This window comes from Micropterus salmoides, unplaced genomic scaffold (genome assembly GCF_014851395.1).
Source record: "Micropterus salmoides isolate LMB-PRFRI ecotype aquatic unplaced genomic scaffold, ASM1485139v1 Ms_hic_scaffold_3, whole genome shotgun sequence".
In the NCBI taxonomy this organism is placed as follows: domain Eukaryota; kingdom Metazoa; phylum Chordata; class Actinopteri; order Centrarchiformes; family Centrarchidae; genus Micropterus; species Micropterus salmoides.
The window spans coordinates 31627168-31643505 of NW_024042261.1; the positions used below are offsets into that span (position 1 = coordinate 31627168).

A 16338-nucleotide genomic window follows, 5' to 3' on the forward strand; every position below is an offset into this window, starting at 1 on the left:
TTTGCATCATACCTTTTATTAAATCCATCTCATATCAATATCCAAAACAACAGGACTGTCAGTTTAGAGGTTACATATCTACAGAAATTACTTCATAACATGTTTTGATTATACACGTGTTTGAGTTCACAGCTCAAGGGTTTCTTAGCATGACTGTTTCTGTTTACATTTAAAACAGCAGAGGATGTGACGATACTATCATTCAGCAAACCTGTTCTTCAGGCTTTACAGTTTCTGTTCCTGTTTTATGACTGCTCCTGCTACACCTCTCTCACCATCTCTCTTTGTGTTACCTTTCCTAGACCAACCAAAGTTTGAATAAAGGAGTGGCTCTTGTTAACAACTGTGAAATACCCTGTTTTGAAAGATTTCCTTCTCTGCATCAGACCATGTTTAAAGAATTTTTAGTCTTTGTAAACCAAGTTAAAATTGACATTTTGTGGCAACAGACAAGCCAGTTGAATAGGAAAACCCCTCTATAAGCAGATCAACTGACTGATGATTGATTTTTACTCGCTTTTTTTTTTAACTATGTCAATTCTCCATCCGTTATGAAGACAATCAACAGGCCTCACACTAAAGCACTGTAAAAGTTTACAGATTTATCACAAACTCCCTTCAAGAAACCAATTTACAATAATGCATTGTGTCACTGTAATTGATGCCCATAGCCCACGCACAATGACAGAACAAGAATGGGTTAAAGAAGAGTGGCCAGTATGTGCTTATTTGGGAAGTAAATGTGATAAAATTGCTGATTTTCAGGAGAGCGGACATGTGTTGGCGTTGGGAAATAGGACCATGGCTTATCCTGACAAGCTGACAGGCATCAACAATGGGTGTGTGTGTTGCCCTTTAGGGCGACCGCACATCCAGTTATTCTTCTTTCTTCTGCCATATTTCAGTCCAGGGTTGGACTGATTTTGAAAAAAGGAAAAAAAAAAAACATTATTACAAAACAGTTTTTTTTTGCAGTGTCCTTTATCCATAATGTAAATGCAGCGAGATTACTTGCCATTGGGTGAATCAGGTTCAGTACGGCAGTACACTACAATAAAGGCAGATGAAAACTTGGTTTCTCCAAAATGTCAACTTTTCAAAATGAGTAAGGACATCAATTTGATTTTATCCAATTTTGTGTAAAGAGGTTTTACAAGCTGTAGATGTATGACTAAGATCTTGGGCTTGGTCATGTATACTTGAAAGTCATCAAAACTGAATTCGCAAGTTTTATCCATGGCAGCATAGTCATACTCTTTTCAATGGCGCCATTCATGCATGATGAGAAATGATAACAAATGCTAACAGCTGTTAGCTGTTAAAACAAATGAGGTTTTTTGTTGCATCTGAAACACTGGTATTCTCAAGGTCAAGTCAACACAAACCAGTAGGATGACATTGCAGGATATTATCACAGGCTTACAGCTCTGTAAAACAGACAGATTGAACATTCTTTTCATTAGATGACAGACGACAGACCAAACTGCACTTCTCTCTGAGCCATGAGAGCAAAGTTAGAGGTCTTAGCCCTGGTCCTGGGCTTTATCGGCCTGTTTGGGACTATAACCGTCACTGTCCTGCCCACATGGAGGGTCTCTGCCTTCATTGGCGCCAATCTCATCGTCATGGAAGAGCTCTGGATGGGTTTGTGGATGGACTGCTACAGACAAATCAACATCAGGATGCAGTGCAAGGTGTATGACTCAGTGCTAATTCTTCCACCAGAGCTGCAGGCAGCCAGGGGTCTCATGTGTGTCTCCATAGTCCTGGTTGTCATCTCTCTGTTGGTCACAGGATGTGGGACCCAGAAGAGCAACTGTTGTGGTGACAATATAAAGAGCAAGAACATTACCCTGGCCTTAGGGGGCAGTTTGTTTCTGCTTTCCTTTCTGACAACACTCATCCCTGTCAGCTGGGTGGGCTATACCATCATAAGCAACTATTACAACCCAACACTGCTGGATGCTGAGAAACGGGAGCTGGGGAGTGCCCTCTTTATTGGCTGGGCCACCTCTGGTATTCTGCTCATCACTGGGATCATCCTTCTAGTCAGTTACAGCAAACGTAGAGAAAAGATGGAAAAGCCCTTCACTGACACCTATCTTATGGCAGCGAGGGATGTACAGAAAGAGGAGAGCGTGTACCTGGAGAGGACACCATCCAGCTCTTATAAGCATCAACAATATGTGTAAAGAACTGTACTGTAGTGCCTGAAATTTGTAAATTCCACTCTGCTTATCTAACATTTTAAAGATGCTGCCTGAGGAAGGTCACAAAATGATGTTAAGAGTGTAAATTCTGTATAAATATGGGTATTTATTTTCACTATGAAAACATTTTAATCACTGGGACTGTTAAAATGACTAATGTACTTTATGTTCTTATTGCAAAATGAATAGTTCTCATCTTCTTTGTTTGTATTTGCCCACAACCTTCACTGCTGCACTCAAAATATTTGAGTGATATTTGTTGTACATATAAAACTATTCGTTCTTGGATTTGCTTATCTGTCATTAATGTAATTAGTCTGTTTTTATTAGTTTTGTTTTTTTTGTAATTCTATTCTAATATACCACATTGTGCTTTTATGATTTAATTTGTCAACTGTTCTTAATCCTTTTGATTTGGTAATATCTCATAGCCAAACCAGTCAACAAATAGATTAATAAAGGTTTGATTCTAGCTGAGTAATAAAAACTTGCATGCACAGATTATCTGCAAACACAGTTTTTATGTTCATGAGGGCTGGAAGACTTCAGTGTGGCTATGACAAGGTGAGAACTGTTGAGACAATACTGAAACAGACAATACTGTGTTACAATGAAACCAATCCTGCTCAAGTTTCTGTGCTCAACGCCTTTTTCTCAGCTCAGGTCACATGTAAAGGAGTAGACAGTTTGATCTGTGATCGGTTTGAGAGAGACAACATATTGGTAACTTCTGCACATCGATGCAGCTACCACCTACCCATAAATTTACCTACATAAAAAGAATAACTGTGTGGTTAACTTGTTTCACATAATACTGTGTATCCAATTGTTCTAATTTTATACCAATTAACAAAGGCCACATTTAATTAGTAAATGTTAAGCTCCAGTTCCAACCAGTAATATAAATGAGATTTTATGTATTTTTACATTTTAGGTACCCTGTTTGCTCTCTAAATTATGTTGCGTTTTTGTATGTACAAAAGCCCCTTTTCTATGTAGTATTGAAAACGAGTTGAAATGTCTGCTGGCTAAACATACATTGATCATAGGGCTGGACGATATGGCCAAAAATTTTATCACGATAAAGATTTTCATATCTTTCGATATCGATAATTATCATGATAAGTATCAAATTGTTATTTCTTTTGAGTTTAAAGGCTGATTTTTGCTCCTGAGTGGAAGTTGAAGAAACCTGATGGTTAACTGTGGTTTAAACTCTAAATTATGGTCAACACTAGATGCTAAACAGTAGATCACTTCACAAATAATTATGATAAAATCTTTGTCAACAAATATGCACGCGTCAAATTAAGTAAAAGCTTTTTTCGGTCCCTTTTCCACCACAAAATAAACTTAAAATAAATCTTAATAAAAAAAATATTTGTGTATAATTCAAGTGAATAAAGTCAAACATTTATTGAATATTTATTTATTGACCTCCACTCACAGCACTAAACGTAACTGAGTGATGACAAGGGCAGTGTGGGGGTTTATTAATTGTAGAATTGCTTAATTTCTTTACAGATCAAAACATTCAAATAGCCTACATTTTAAAATTAATCAGTAAACTGTTGGCTACAACAGCTGAACAACATAATGAACACATTTTAAAATTTCTATTAGGCGTATTGTAGAAGAACATTTAGTTGGCTATCCTAAAAGTTAAAAGCAAATTTAGCAAAATAATGTGTTGTTTTAGTTATGGTGCTGGAAATAGCGCTCATCCCACCTGCTCTCCCTGGACCCTCGTCTGGCTAAACTATTCCTGTATTCAGCTCTGGACCTAATCGGATCACCCACACTCTGGACTCTCAGCTAAAGTTCCCCCCCTGCTTTGCACAGCAGCCATTAACCCAGTTCTGCATGCATGTAGTCTTCCACTCTGCCCCGCTCTTCCCCAGCTCAATATCCTGTTCTTTCAACCCTACAATCTAACTCCAGTCTCCTCCCTTTCTTAGTCCTGCACTGGGGCCTGCTAGCCCAGCCGAAAAAAAGTTTAAAACAAAGTTTTGGTAATAATAACTTGCTGTTTTAGTTAGCCTACGCTATGAGAATTAAGAAACAGAGGATTCCCTCTTTCTTTCTCTCTCTCACACGCACACACAGACAGTGACTCATACACACGACTGCCATTATATCTTCCCCATCGCATTCTCCCTCATTCGTGTCATTGCCAGAACTTCGTGGGCATTCATCCTTCTTCTATCTATAAAATACATAGCTCTAGCTCGTGATATGACAGCCTACTTATCAACAGACGTTTAAACTATTGGCGTTGACTGTTGATCCCCCCCCCCCCCACCGCCGAAGCTTCAATTATTCACTGTTAATTACTATCGAAGCTTCAAAGCTCAGAAAATGCCATTCGTGCCAGGCCTACAAAATGACCCTGCATTACTATGCCTCATATGGTCAAATAAAAGACAATTTTAGTTAATAGTTAAAAGTGGCAATTGCATTTGCATTCAAAACAAGCAGCCCTCTTAGGTGTGTACCCATTTATCTGACAGGAAGCAGCTCAACCAGTATGGTTGCATTGCATGATTAGCATATTTTGTGCATGTAAAACTTCCTTGATTTGCTCATCTCCTCACAGTTGTGTCTTGAGCTGGGAAAGTGCAGCCAGGTCTATTTTTGCCTCTCTGTGTGCTAGCCGCAATGGCCACATACACAGCTTACAGTGGCTACGGGAAGCCACCTCAATCTTACGCAGGCTCATACTACGATGAGAAGCAAGCCAAGGCCTATACAGATTATCAAGACTCTGTATATGAGGAAAAAAAGAGACTTGAGAAGAAGGACCGCCAGGAGGCCATCTATTGTGAGGTAGTGGCCCTCGTCATCGGTTTCATTGGACTAATCGGAGTGGCAGCAGTCACAGGCTTGCCGATGTGGAAGGTAACAGCCTTCATCCAGGAGAACATCATCGTCATGGAGACCCGCTGGGAGGGTTTGTGGATGAACTGCTACAGACAAGCTAACATTAGGATGCAGTGTAAGGTGTATGATTCCCTGCTATTTCTGCCCCCGGACCTCCAGGCTGCTAGGGGTCTCATGTGCAGCTCTGTGGCCCTGACCACCATCGCTCTCGTCGTTTCAGCAGTGGGAATGAAGTGTACCAAAGTGGTGGACCATAGGGCTCGCACCAAGCATATTGTTCTTGTGTCTGGAGGCAGTCTGTTCCTCTTGGGCTGTCTCACTACCATAATCCCTGTGTCCTGGACAGCTAATGTCATCATCAGAGATTTCTACAACCCTCTGCTGATCGACGCCCAGCGCAGGGAGCTTGGGGAGGCCCTTTACATCGGCTGGGTGACCTCAGCTTTGCTTTTTGTTGCCGGAGTGATCCTGCTGTGCCGTCACGCTCCCCGCACCCAAGACCCAGAAGAGAGGATTGTATACAACCAAGACAGAAATATCTACCAACCTGCATACACATATCAGCCATACACGTACCAGCCAGCGTACACCTACCAGCCTGCCTACTCTGTGCCCCCACCAGGATCGGTAGCATACACGCCAAGTCAGTACTAGTGAGGAAAATAAAACACAGAGACAATTTTGGACTCTTTAAAAATTAATTTGGCACATTTGAATGGCAAGAATCAACTGACTAATATGACCAAACTGGAAATGTTCAAATCCTTTATTACTTTCTTAAAGTTGGCCAAGTGTTTTACAGAAACTGAAATTCATTATGAAAGTGATTGTGTTTTAATGATGAACTTTGTGGAATTATTGCATTCTGTGTGCTTAATTTAAACTATATTATATCAGTCATTCGGGATAGTATTTTTAATCTGTAATAATACTGTTATCTTAGTTATCTGTAAATATTATAGTCTTTATAGCCCTTGCTAACATGTTATTTGAAAACAAATGATGCACTGGGCCTTTTTCAAATAATATGCCCCCAAATGTTTTGTTTTCACTGTTGAGTTTTGTTGTGAATGTATACTTTTTCTAAATATAAAGTCAATTGTGGTTTACAATAAAGGGATAAAGTGAAAGAGAACTTTGTTATTTTTGCTGTTGCCTAATTAACAAAGGTAAAGAAGGGTGAAGTATTGCTTAGATGGCGGCTAGTGTCTCACTTCCTGCCAAAAGCTCTAGAGTTTGTGTGGGACTGAAAAGTTCCTACTGAAACTGCTCCTGTTTCACTGTTGTGTAAATGTTAAGTTGGTATGTTCCCTCCATTGTTCTCAGTGGAAATGTGCCTAAACTGGTAAAACCTGATAGTTCACACTGGTCCACCCACAATGCAAAGCTGCCAAGAGATTTCATTTTAGCTACGCCAGAGTTGCAACTGCCAGCTTCATTCTGAGACCCAGACAAGAAATCCAATACTGACAGTGACACATGGGTACATAAGTACTTCCATCACACACACACACACACAAAAATGGTGTATACGTTTTACTAATATTTTGTGACTACAGTCCCATTTCAGTTATGATTTTTAATAATTCCCTGTAACATAAAGGACTCCACATTATGGTGAATGATTATGAGTTCAAATAGGACAGAGCCCAGGTTAAGCCCAAGAGTTGATTGCAGTCTATGATATCTATAGTTAGAACTGGCAAAACATTAACTTTCTTTATTTTTATATGCATATAGCTAGCCACAGGCTGCTCAGGTTTAAAATTCCATTTTTTAAAGCTTCCTTGTAAAGTGTAATCTGAGAATGTAAAGCGAGACTTCTGAATAAACAAAGTGGCAGCTAGGTAGGTGTACAAAGAAAAAAAGGCCCGGGGGAAGCCGTTTCCTAGCAACAGGTCGCAATTCCCACTCCTCCCATTCTGGTGTCCTTTCCACAGGGAGGAGGTAGTACAGGTTAGGATCAATGTGCTCCTCCTCCACTGGGATGCAAACCATTCCATAGAGCTAATCTACTGCTTCCTACTATAGTCACACTGTGTCCCGACTTTACAGAACGTATGAGCTCGGAGGAATAAGAGGAGAACAAGATGGCCAACTCAGCACTAGAGTTAGTGGGACTGATATTGACGCTGATTGGGCTGATTGGGGCAGCAGCAAGCACTGGGATGCCAATGTGGCGAGTCACAGCCTTCATTGGGGAAAACATCATTGTGTTTGAGACTCGCTACGAGGGTCTGTGGATGAATTGCTTTCGGCAGGCCAACATCAGAATGCAGTGTAAGGTGTATGATTCTCTACTGGCCCTGACTCCGGACCTACAGGCGGCACGGGGGCTCATGTGCTGCTCTCTTGCGCTGGCTGGCATTGGTCTGCTGATCAGTTTGGTGGGGCTGCAGTGCACGTCATGTCTTGAAAACAATGATCGGGTTAAACGGCTGGTCCTCATCATTGCTGGAAGCTTGATCATGCTGTCTTGCTTCTGTGTCCTTATCCCTGTGTCCTGGACAGGCCATGTGATCATCAGGGACTTCTACAACCCCTTGCTGATCGACGCCCAGCGCCGGGAGCTTGGAGAGGCTCTCTACATCGGCTGGGTGGCCTCTGCTTTCTTGTTCTCTGGAGGATGCATTTTCATTTGTTGCAATCTGGAGTCTGAAGGCAAAGTTTCAGAGAGGTATGTGTACTCAAGGAACTCTGACTACATGGCCTATCCTCCACAGCCTCTACAGCCTCAACAGCTGGTGGTACTTCCTCAATCACAACCCCAGTTTCAGCCAGTGCTGTCAAGACATCCATCAACCAACTACAGCTACAACTCCAGATACCCCTCTGTACGCAGCGGGGTGGCTTATCTCTGAACACTGACTGAGGCAATGATGATCACAGTTCTGGTCACTTTATGCAAAAGGATTTCTTTTTAATATGGGTTTGGTTTAGAGTGCACACTATGACACATTTCAAATGTCAAAAGATGCATTTCAGGTAAAAAGAAAAACAAGATGTTTCAATGGATACATTTACTATAAATGCAAATGGATCAGATTCATATAGATGTCTGTTTTAAAGCACTCTTTTTATACATTATTTGAGGAGTACTTTTAATGCCTTGTTAAAATGCACTACAATTAAAGAATCTTAATATCAACCTATTTCATAATTATAACTTAGTCTGTGTAAGGCAGTGCATGATTTCTATCACTTTTATGTGTGTTGTATAATCAGATTTTGTACTGAGTCTTATTTTTTGTATATTTAGGTACCAATTTTGTATGTCTATGCTGTATATAACAATTTATGCAACCTTTGAGTTTATTTGTTGTAATTGACACATGACTGAGCAATGTATTTATAGAAACAGTTAATACAGTCCATTTTCCTTCAATCACCAACATTAGCTGTGTAGTTGTGTATACAATTTTACACTAAATCTGTCTGGCACAAATGACCTCTCACAGGCACCAATCACCCTATTACACACTGCTCTGTTTTACCAGTCTTTACTAGTTTTAACCAGTGTTAGACACAGTATGCACAAAGGCAAAGCAGGTGAGGTACAAGTACTACCCTTAGGCAGTTAATGCAATATCGGTTACTGATTCTGTGTACTCAAAACATCTCTTAAATCACTCTTTGTTTAAGTTTGGTATGATGCCCTGAAGCTCTTTGAAACTGATGGGACTGAACTAATGGCTAAGTAAATGTTAGATACAGGTTTATGACTGCTTGTAAAAGGTGTGGACCCAATGGAAACTTAACCGGTCAGCTTAGTGTTTTTGAAGAAGCCAGACAGAGATGGCCTGATAGTATCATGTGACTTGCAATTTGCAAGTCACTTTGAATGGAGTTACAGTGAGCTTTAGACCAAAAATTGTCTAGTTAATTTCCATGTTGATCCCAGCCCCATGTGTATAAGCAATAAGAGAACATTTAAACATCTAAACATCATCATAAACATCTCTGTTTAGTAAAGTAAATTAGCTCTTGAACTATAAGGTCACCTCATTTCACTTTCAGCGTCTTTAAAAGCACACTGTAATCAAAATTACAACAACAGAATGTCAACTCCTAATGCACTGGATGTAATAACAGTAACAAATACACACATACAGCCACACCGTGCAAGGGTCTGTCAAAGTAAGTCCAGTAATTCCATAGTTGTTTCATACTGAAAATATTTTGATGTAATGACAATGTTGTCTTTCTCTCTTGTTGCTTAAGGTTTGATCAGAATGAATTGTTTATCCATGTTTTGTCTTTTTAGTGTAAACTTGTGATTTACAAAAATATATTTCTAGAACTCAACAATCAATACTTGTTTTTGGACTGTGTGATGTGAGCTCCCTCTCTGTTCCATCACACTGAAAGTCATCTCTGCTCCCCTGTGGACAACAGAAGTACTGCAGGAGCTTATGCGCTACATTGTATCTTTGTTTGCTTCTGAATCATTATGGAGAATAAAAACATGGCAGGTGATGAAAATGTTCTGAAGTTGTGAACCGTTTCTGGTATTTCTGGTATAACATGTCAGTGTTTACTGCTGGAGAAGCTGATGGCACAGATATACCCACTATAGCCAGATGAACCATAAACACAAAATAAAGAAAGGTCCCCTATTGCTCTGGGCCAATCAGCTGACCACAGAGCATCTTTCCCATAACAAACCATCTTTTACAGCATTGAAACTGCTCCAAATGAGAAGATCCTCGCTGCCTTGGACACATTTCTTTCTCTTACTATTTGTTGTCAATATTAGCTAACCTAATTTTGAAGTTAGACACAGCTGGACTCTTGTACACTGCACAATGGTTCAAGGTGCTTCAGAGATAGCCGCAGTGTGTGTCGGCCTGATTGGACTGATAGGGGCATCGGCTACTACAGGTTTGCCCATGTGGAAGGTGACAGCTTTCATCGGGGCAAACATAATTGTGATGGAAACCCGCTGGGAAGGATTGTGGATGAACTGCTACCGACAGGCCAACATCAGGATGCAGTGTAAAGTGTATGACTCTGTGCTGTACCTGCCCCCAGAGTTACAGGCAGCCAGGGGTCTGATGTGCTGTTCTTTGGCTTTGTCGGGGGTGGGACTCCTTGTGGCTCTGGCAGGAATGCGGTGTATTTCCTGTTTTCAGGGTACTCATCGGGCTAAGACCATGATCCTGATGGTTGCAGGTGGTATGCAGTTCTTGGCCTGTATCTGTGTCCTTATCCCTGTGTCGTGGACGGGTAATGTCATCATCAGGGACTTTTACAATCCTTTGCTAATCGATGCCCAGAGGAGTGAGCTGGGAGAGGCTCTCTACATTGGTTGGGTGACCAGCGGCTTCCTTTTCGTCTCAGCTATGTTGTTTGTCTGCCGCCAAATGCCCTCAGACAAAGGCTCATACGATGTGTACCACCCAGACAACTTGCTCATTTACAAGCCACAACCCAGAAAGCGATCTGTAATAAACTATCATCCCATCTCGAGTGTTCCTAGCCTCCAATCTACTGCCTACCAGCCATCTCTGCCGATTGGATCTATTGGACAACAACTTGCGACTGCACAGCATAACATCCCTCAAGTAATGACAAATGATGGAGCACTAAAAAACTCCATCCCGGGTCTGCCTGAAAATGCATCATTGTTATATCAGGGAGCAGGGTACCACTCCTTCATGAAGAGTTCTAGCCCAGTTGGAAGCCTATTTACATCCGGCAACTCCTTGTACATCAGCCAAAACACCACGCCATATTCACAGACTTACACCGACAATCCCACTACCTCCTACCAGTCCAGTTTTTATCCGGTTCCACACACTCCTGTTTTCATAGGATATAAAGCATCACAAATTCAACCAAATTCTCACAGTGAGAGCAGTGTTTGTGTATACATATAAAGGAAAAATTAAGTTAATTTTAACTGCTGCATATTAGTGACAAGATGAAGGTAAATTCTGGTAATGTTATCTCTGCTTATATTCCACAGGCTAAACAGCGTTTAACAATTTCCTACTATTAACACACTTTTTTGTGATCAAGTTGAAGATAACTGCTGATGTTGTTAGTGTAAATAAAGGCAACATCATACTGTTTTCATGAAGCCCTGGTATGGGCTTACTTTCCCAAAATAGAGGTTTATGAGAAATCATCTGTTTGGAACACCATAGCCTTATGTTTTACATCTTTGTAATCATCTGTTCATTATATTTTGAAATGTATTGTGGTTATCAGTTTTTGTGTGTCAGTGCATTTTTTAATATCTTATCAACAAGATTTCTTAGCAACTACTCAAACAGCAGTGATACAGCGCTAAAGTTTATAATCAAATAACCTTCTTACCTATAGTTATTGGTTAATTTGCAGTTATCATTAAAAGAAAAGTTTGGGCGACTAGTGCCTAGTAATGCTTAGCAGCAGTTCACTCAGCAACTTTGGCTTTGTGGGGATGATTTATGTTTCCCTGGAAGGCAGCCATCTTCCAAAGATGTGTAGTTCAGGTCTGTTTTAGCCCTATGATGGACTGGCAACTTGTAACGTTTCCATGTAAATGGTCCATGCTTTCTGCTAGGACAGGCTATCTGTGAAATAAACAAGTAAAACACACAACAAGAAAAAATGTTAACAATGCTAAAAAAATAAAGGTTCTACCTTGTGGTAGCAGCAAATATGTTGCTTTGAAGTGTATTTTTTGTGTGACAATGGTACTGAACTCAAAATCTAATTCTGTCAAATTATATATTAATTTTATAAGTGGGACTTCCTGGATTGATGAGATTTATTTAACTGGGTTTGAATATTTAAATAACAGCAGCAAAAACTCCATGTATTGTGAATACTGCTTGACACAAGCAAACATACTTGCAATCTCCTGACAGAGCTAATACCATGGTGGCCTGAAGCAATGATAGACACTGTCATTATTCACCACTAGATGATGCCAGAGAACGTGCAACTTCATATTAAGGGAATTAATTGAAAACCAGGTTTAAACCTTTAAACTACAGGCCATAAAGGCAAACTGGCGGAGTGAGTGCATTATGTTATATTGCATTATTATATTTGCCATCTGGACGTGCAACATTAGGGGATGTTGTTATTTGATAAAAATATAGTTTTACTAAAAATGGTTAGCTGATGTTAAAACAAGATGGCCATATTGCACAGAGACTTCAAATTGCACAGCACCTTTCGATAAAATATTCTCTCCCAGGAAACCCCAAATTGAGGATATTCTTGCTGTCAGTGTGTAAATCAAGAAGTTATATTAAGAAATGATTCTTAACGATCAGTCTCCAATTTGTTCATTCCCAGGAAATTAAATAATAGTGAGATTACACGAATCCCAAGAAACACATGAAACACCCCTGATGCTTCTTCCTTGCTTGGGAAGAAGTGGTTTGAATTACCAGTTGCTTATCGGCTTTTGGTCCAAGCAACCAAAATAACTTTTTAACCACTACCCCAAACAATTCAAGGAAAAAAGAAAAGTGGGCTACGGTAATGTGAACACATTTTATTTTACTATGACACTGTGTCAGACAAACAGTTTGAGGTAGTTAATCTTCAAGGGAGCTTCACAGACCAGTTTGAGGATTAGATTTGCGTTTCCATCAGGACTGGAGCAAAGATTTAATCATTCCTCGGTGTACCAAAGCAAAGACGTTGTCGAGGTCGAATGTTGCCAGATTTGAAGTTAATCTTTAGGACGTATCCATGTTTGCGGATTAGGGGTTTGGCTGTGCCCTCAATTGAGCGCCTGCACGGGAGGGACACTCAGCTGTGTCAAGTCAGACAAAGACAGTGAGAATGTGACCGGAAACTAGGCAGGCTTGATTTCATAATAGCATCAAATAATGGGTAAACTGTGAGCCAGCACAAGCAGAAAGTTCATCTAAACATTGAAATAGAATATGTGCAGGACTAAATCGTACAAAAGTGTGGCTAATGAAAGATTTAATAAATATATAAATAGACACAGCACTGAGAAAAAGTTGTTTTTTCAATAACAAATAAGAAATATATAACAATATTTAACGGGGAATTATGTATAAACCCTCAAATATGAATACAACTACTGTGTGATGGTCTGTAGCAAAGTTGTGTTGGATGCTTTCTTGTGTTTGTTCAAAATAAAGGTTTTAAGGTTGAAGTACATGAACCCTGTTTGATCTTCTCTATTGCTGCCCCACAGTTGCCAATTCATCTTTTATTTTGAAAGTTGTAACCAGAAACGCCATTTTCTATGTGCACATGCTTGACAAGAGGAGCAGAGCGCACGGTCCTCCTCCTCAGTTGCAGCCTCCAATTCAAGTGTGCACCAGAAAAAAAGATGATAACAGGGGACGTCTGGACAGTGAATATGGGGAGCAAAACCTTACTGGCACATTAAGGATTTTAGAATGGGAAGACAGGTGTCTTGATCAGTGACAGCTGCATGTGGATTGTGAGTTTTTGTTGTCACCTTTTTCTCATCAAAATGTGTGAGGCATGGATGTGGGTCCGATGGCAGTTTGTTTTCGTTACGGATACAAGGACCAGCAAGTTATAAGCATGAATTACTAAGGGCGGAAAAACTGATATCAATGTTAAATTCGACTTTGGAGGGAGGACCATGGCAAAAAGGAAGGGACTGTTATTTCCACTGCTGTACTTTATGGCAGAGTTTTGGCTCACTTCACAGCAGGTCCTGAGAATTGGTAAGTGTTAAGATTGTCAGATTTTTTTGTTATGTCATTCCTATTAACTGTTAATGTACAGACTGCCACTATACAATCATCAGATTTCTTAATAGCCGGCATATGATAAAATAAATTGGCTTTTTGTGGCATTATTAAAATGTATGATGTCTTTAATCTCTCAACATGCCTATGGAGCATGAACTGTTGTTTCATTCCTAAAATTAACAAATAAGAATTAAATTTAACTAAAGACAGCCAGGATAACAAATGCAGAGATTATACATGTCACACAAGGATATCCATGCATAGCAATTGTGCTGCTCAGATGCTGTTGGTAAGTTAATGGTTCCAGGATAACATTTAACTCCTGGCACTATCAACCAAAACTTGCAATAGGAAGTCACAGTGTGTTCAGGTACTCATTTGTGGTACATTTGTGGTGCATTTTAGTTTTAGTTTAGCTTGTTTTATATGTTGCTGTGTCACTTTAACACTCTTTGCTCTTATTGTATCATGCAATAATATTATCAGTATCATGTAATACCCAGCATACAGCAACATGCCTGTTTTTCAAATGCGATCTTATATTGAGCTTCACTAGAAAAAAATATTTTTATCCTGTAGAGACTTTTCATATTATTGTGATGTTTATACAATATCCTTAAACGTTTCACTCTTGGACTATTTTGTATTTTTCCACAAGGTTGGTACTGAGGAAAGAGTGCTGGATTGTCCATGTGAAACAACTCTATTGATTTTCATCAAAATCATGTTAATCACCTTTGGTTGGCTAATGCCAGTGTCTCTCTCTCTCTCCGTTCCTCCATGTTGACAGCGCAGGTCAGCGGCAGATGAGTGATTAAGTTAGCCTACTGCTGCATCTGACAGCATGTACTGTTGGCATGATGAGGTCTTTGGCACAGAGGAATGTAAAATGTATACAGAGCTAAAGAATAAAGAGTTAACAGTCTAAATGAAACTTTATTAAATTTGGTTTCTTTTCTACCTAACAACCTCAAAAGTTATTTAGTGTTCGTGCATATGTATGCTGATGGCCAGTGACATCTGTGAATGTGGATCTGAGTCCAAAGTTGTCTTTTAAGCCTTTGAGAGTTGACAAGAACTCTGGTTTCAGCTTCACTCTGCACTTGTAATTAGACAAACGAGCTCTTGCTCCGAAGATTCCCTGTTTGATTTCTGATGTAACTTTGTAACAATGAGCTGGTGTTTGCTAGCAAATTAATGCTGTCTGCTTCTCTCCCACTGATTATCCACTATCCCTCTCATGGGTTAGAAGATTGCGTCACTTTTTTAATTTAGACCTCAGGACTCCCTGCTTCATTCAATGCCCAGGGCGACTCGAATTTCCTCTACTTCTAAAGACTTTAACTATCAGACTTGTGGCGTTGCATAACTTTAAAGGCTAATAGGCCACCGCCACCTCCCCATTCTAACAGTCCAGATCCTGTGCTCTATATTGTTAATCTCTCTAAATCATCTATCACTCTCCAAGGCCACCTAATCTTTGTCATTCTCTTCATGACCCCCACACATTATAATCTCTCCCATATGGTGTGTGGCTTGGTTCAATTAACATTTCTCTGTCTTGGCAAGTGCAGGCATCAGATTGTGACTGGCTTCCACTCTTTTCACTGGGGTTGGTAATAATGGTAAATCTTCTCTCCCAAGCCCTTAAACAACTAGCACTAATCTTCTTTATGCAGAAAGTCTCTTCCCCAAATATGGTACTTAGGCAGTGGCAAAATCTCATCACTGGGGAGAGCAGAGAAGCACTTTATATTTCTGTTTGTTAAATTCCTGATTCGTCATGTTTTTTTGTATCGTGATATCTGATTTGTTAATTTATGATACAATGTGAAAGGTTTAATTGGCTACTGTCAGCTAAAGTCATTTGATTTAATAATCTCCCTGTGCAGTAGTTTGACATCCAGCCGTTTTATAAATTAGGTGGATTTGATACAGATTATAATCCTGATTTTTATCGGACTAAATGTTTATGTGGTGGGTCACAAGCAGCTATCCTATAAACAGAGAAACCTCAGTGCTCCACATCAAACGAAGATAGTAGACTGGTTAGGATCTCCTCATTCATTCACAGTCTGGCATGGGGCCAGGTTGGAGTGGTGCTGGTGGTGTTGTGGAGGTGGGGGAGGGGGGTCTCACTGGGAACTGGCCCAGGATGGGGAGAAGGGAGAAAGTAAAACACTACGTCATTGTGTTCCTCTGGCTTAAAAGACTTTCCTTCATGTGATAATTGCACAGTTACAAAATCACAACTTAGAATCAGGATCTAAAGATCAGTTTCTTAATGTTCTCTTAGTTTGGGTTTCTGGATTTAAAAAAGTCCACCCAGCTGCCTAAAACTAAACCCTGTTATTTTTCTTGCTCTCTATGCTGAATGGAGGAACAGAAGCCTATAAAAAGCATAGCCTAAGGGTTTAGCAACACTTGCCTGCAGCACGAGCAGAATCTTTTGTTTTTGTGACCTCCTAGCATGCATCACCCTACAGCATTGTCTGGCCTATTAAAGATGAGATCGAAGCTCAGTGATCCTGAAAATTATATTG

General features: G+C 40.0%; 5 protein-coding genes and 1 long non-coding RNA gene across 7 annotated transcripts in view; 5 read left to right on the plus strand and 1 right to left on the minus strand.

The window, feature by feature from the left end:
• Positions 1-16338, minus strand: part of LOC119882279 — a 25046-nt gene continuing 8708 nt past the window's right edge. Inside the window, exon 2 of the long non-coding RNA XR_005440485.1 lies at positions 1-917. This is a non-coding gene — a long non-coding RNA (uncharacterized LOC119882279). The remainder of the gene's footprint in view (positions 918-16338) is intronic.
• LOC119882278 (claudin-17-like) lies at positions 1395-2712 on the plus strand. Its single transcript, XM_038692280.1, has one exon. It carries the CDS (start codon positions 1503-1505, stop codon positions 2190-2192), a length of 690 nt encoding a protein of 229 aa, XP_038548208.1. The 5' UTR covers positions 1395-1502; the 3' UTR covers positions 2193-2712.
• On the plus strand, positions 4792-6225 carry LOC119882276 (claudin-8-like). The gene has a single exon (XM_038692278.1). The coding sequence runs from the start codon at positions 4869-4871 to the stop codon at positions 5742-5744; it is 876 nt and encodes a 291-aa protein (XP_038548206.1). The 5' UTR covers positions 4792-4868; the 3' UTR covers positions 5745-6225.
• cldn8.1 (claudin 8.1) lies at positions 7118-9576 on the plus strand. The gene has a single exon (XM_038692279.1). The coding sequence runs from the start codon at positions 7181-7183 to the stop codon at positions 7949-7951; it is 771 nt and encodes a 256-aa protein (XP_038548207.1). The 5' UTR covers positions 7118-7180; the 3' UTR covers positions 7952-9576.
• Positions 9770-11710, plus strand: LOC119882275 (claudin-8-like). The gene has a single exon (XM_038692277.1). The coding sequence runs from the start codon at positions 9896-9898 to the stop codon at positions 10967-10969; it is 1074 nt and encodes a 357-aa protein (XP_038548205.1). The 5' UTR covers positions 9770-9895; the 3' UTR covers positions 10970-11710.
• LOC119882273 (glutamate receptor ionotropic, kainate 1) overlaps positions 13352-16338 on the plus strand; it is a 27822-nt gene continuing 24835 nt past the window's right edge. For both annotated transcript variants that reach the window (XM_038692274.1, XM_038692273.1), the window contains exon 1: positions 13352-13768. In XM_038692274.1, coding sequence (XP_038548202.1) covers positions 13684-13768 — 85 coding nt within the window. In that variant the 5' untranslated portion in view covers positions 13352-13683. The remainder of the gene's footprint in view (positions 13769-16338) is intronic.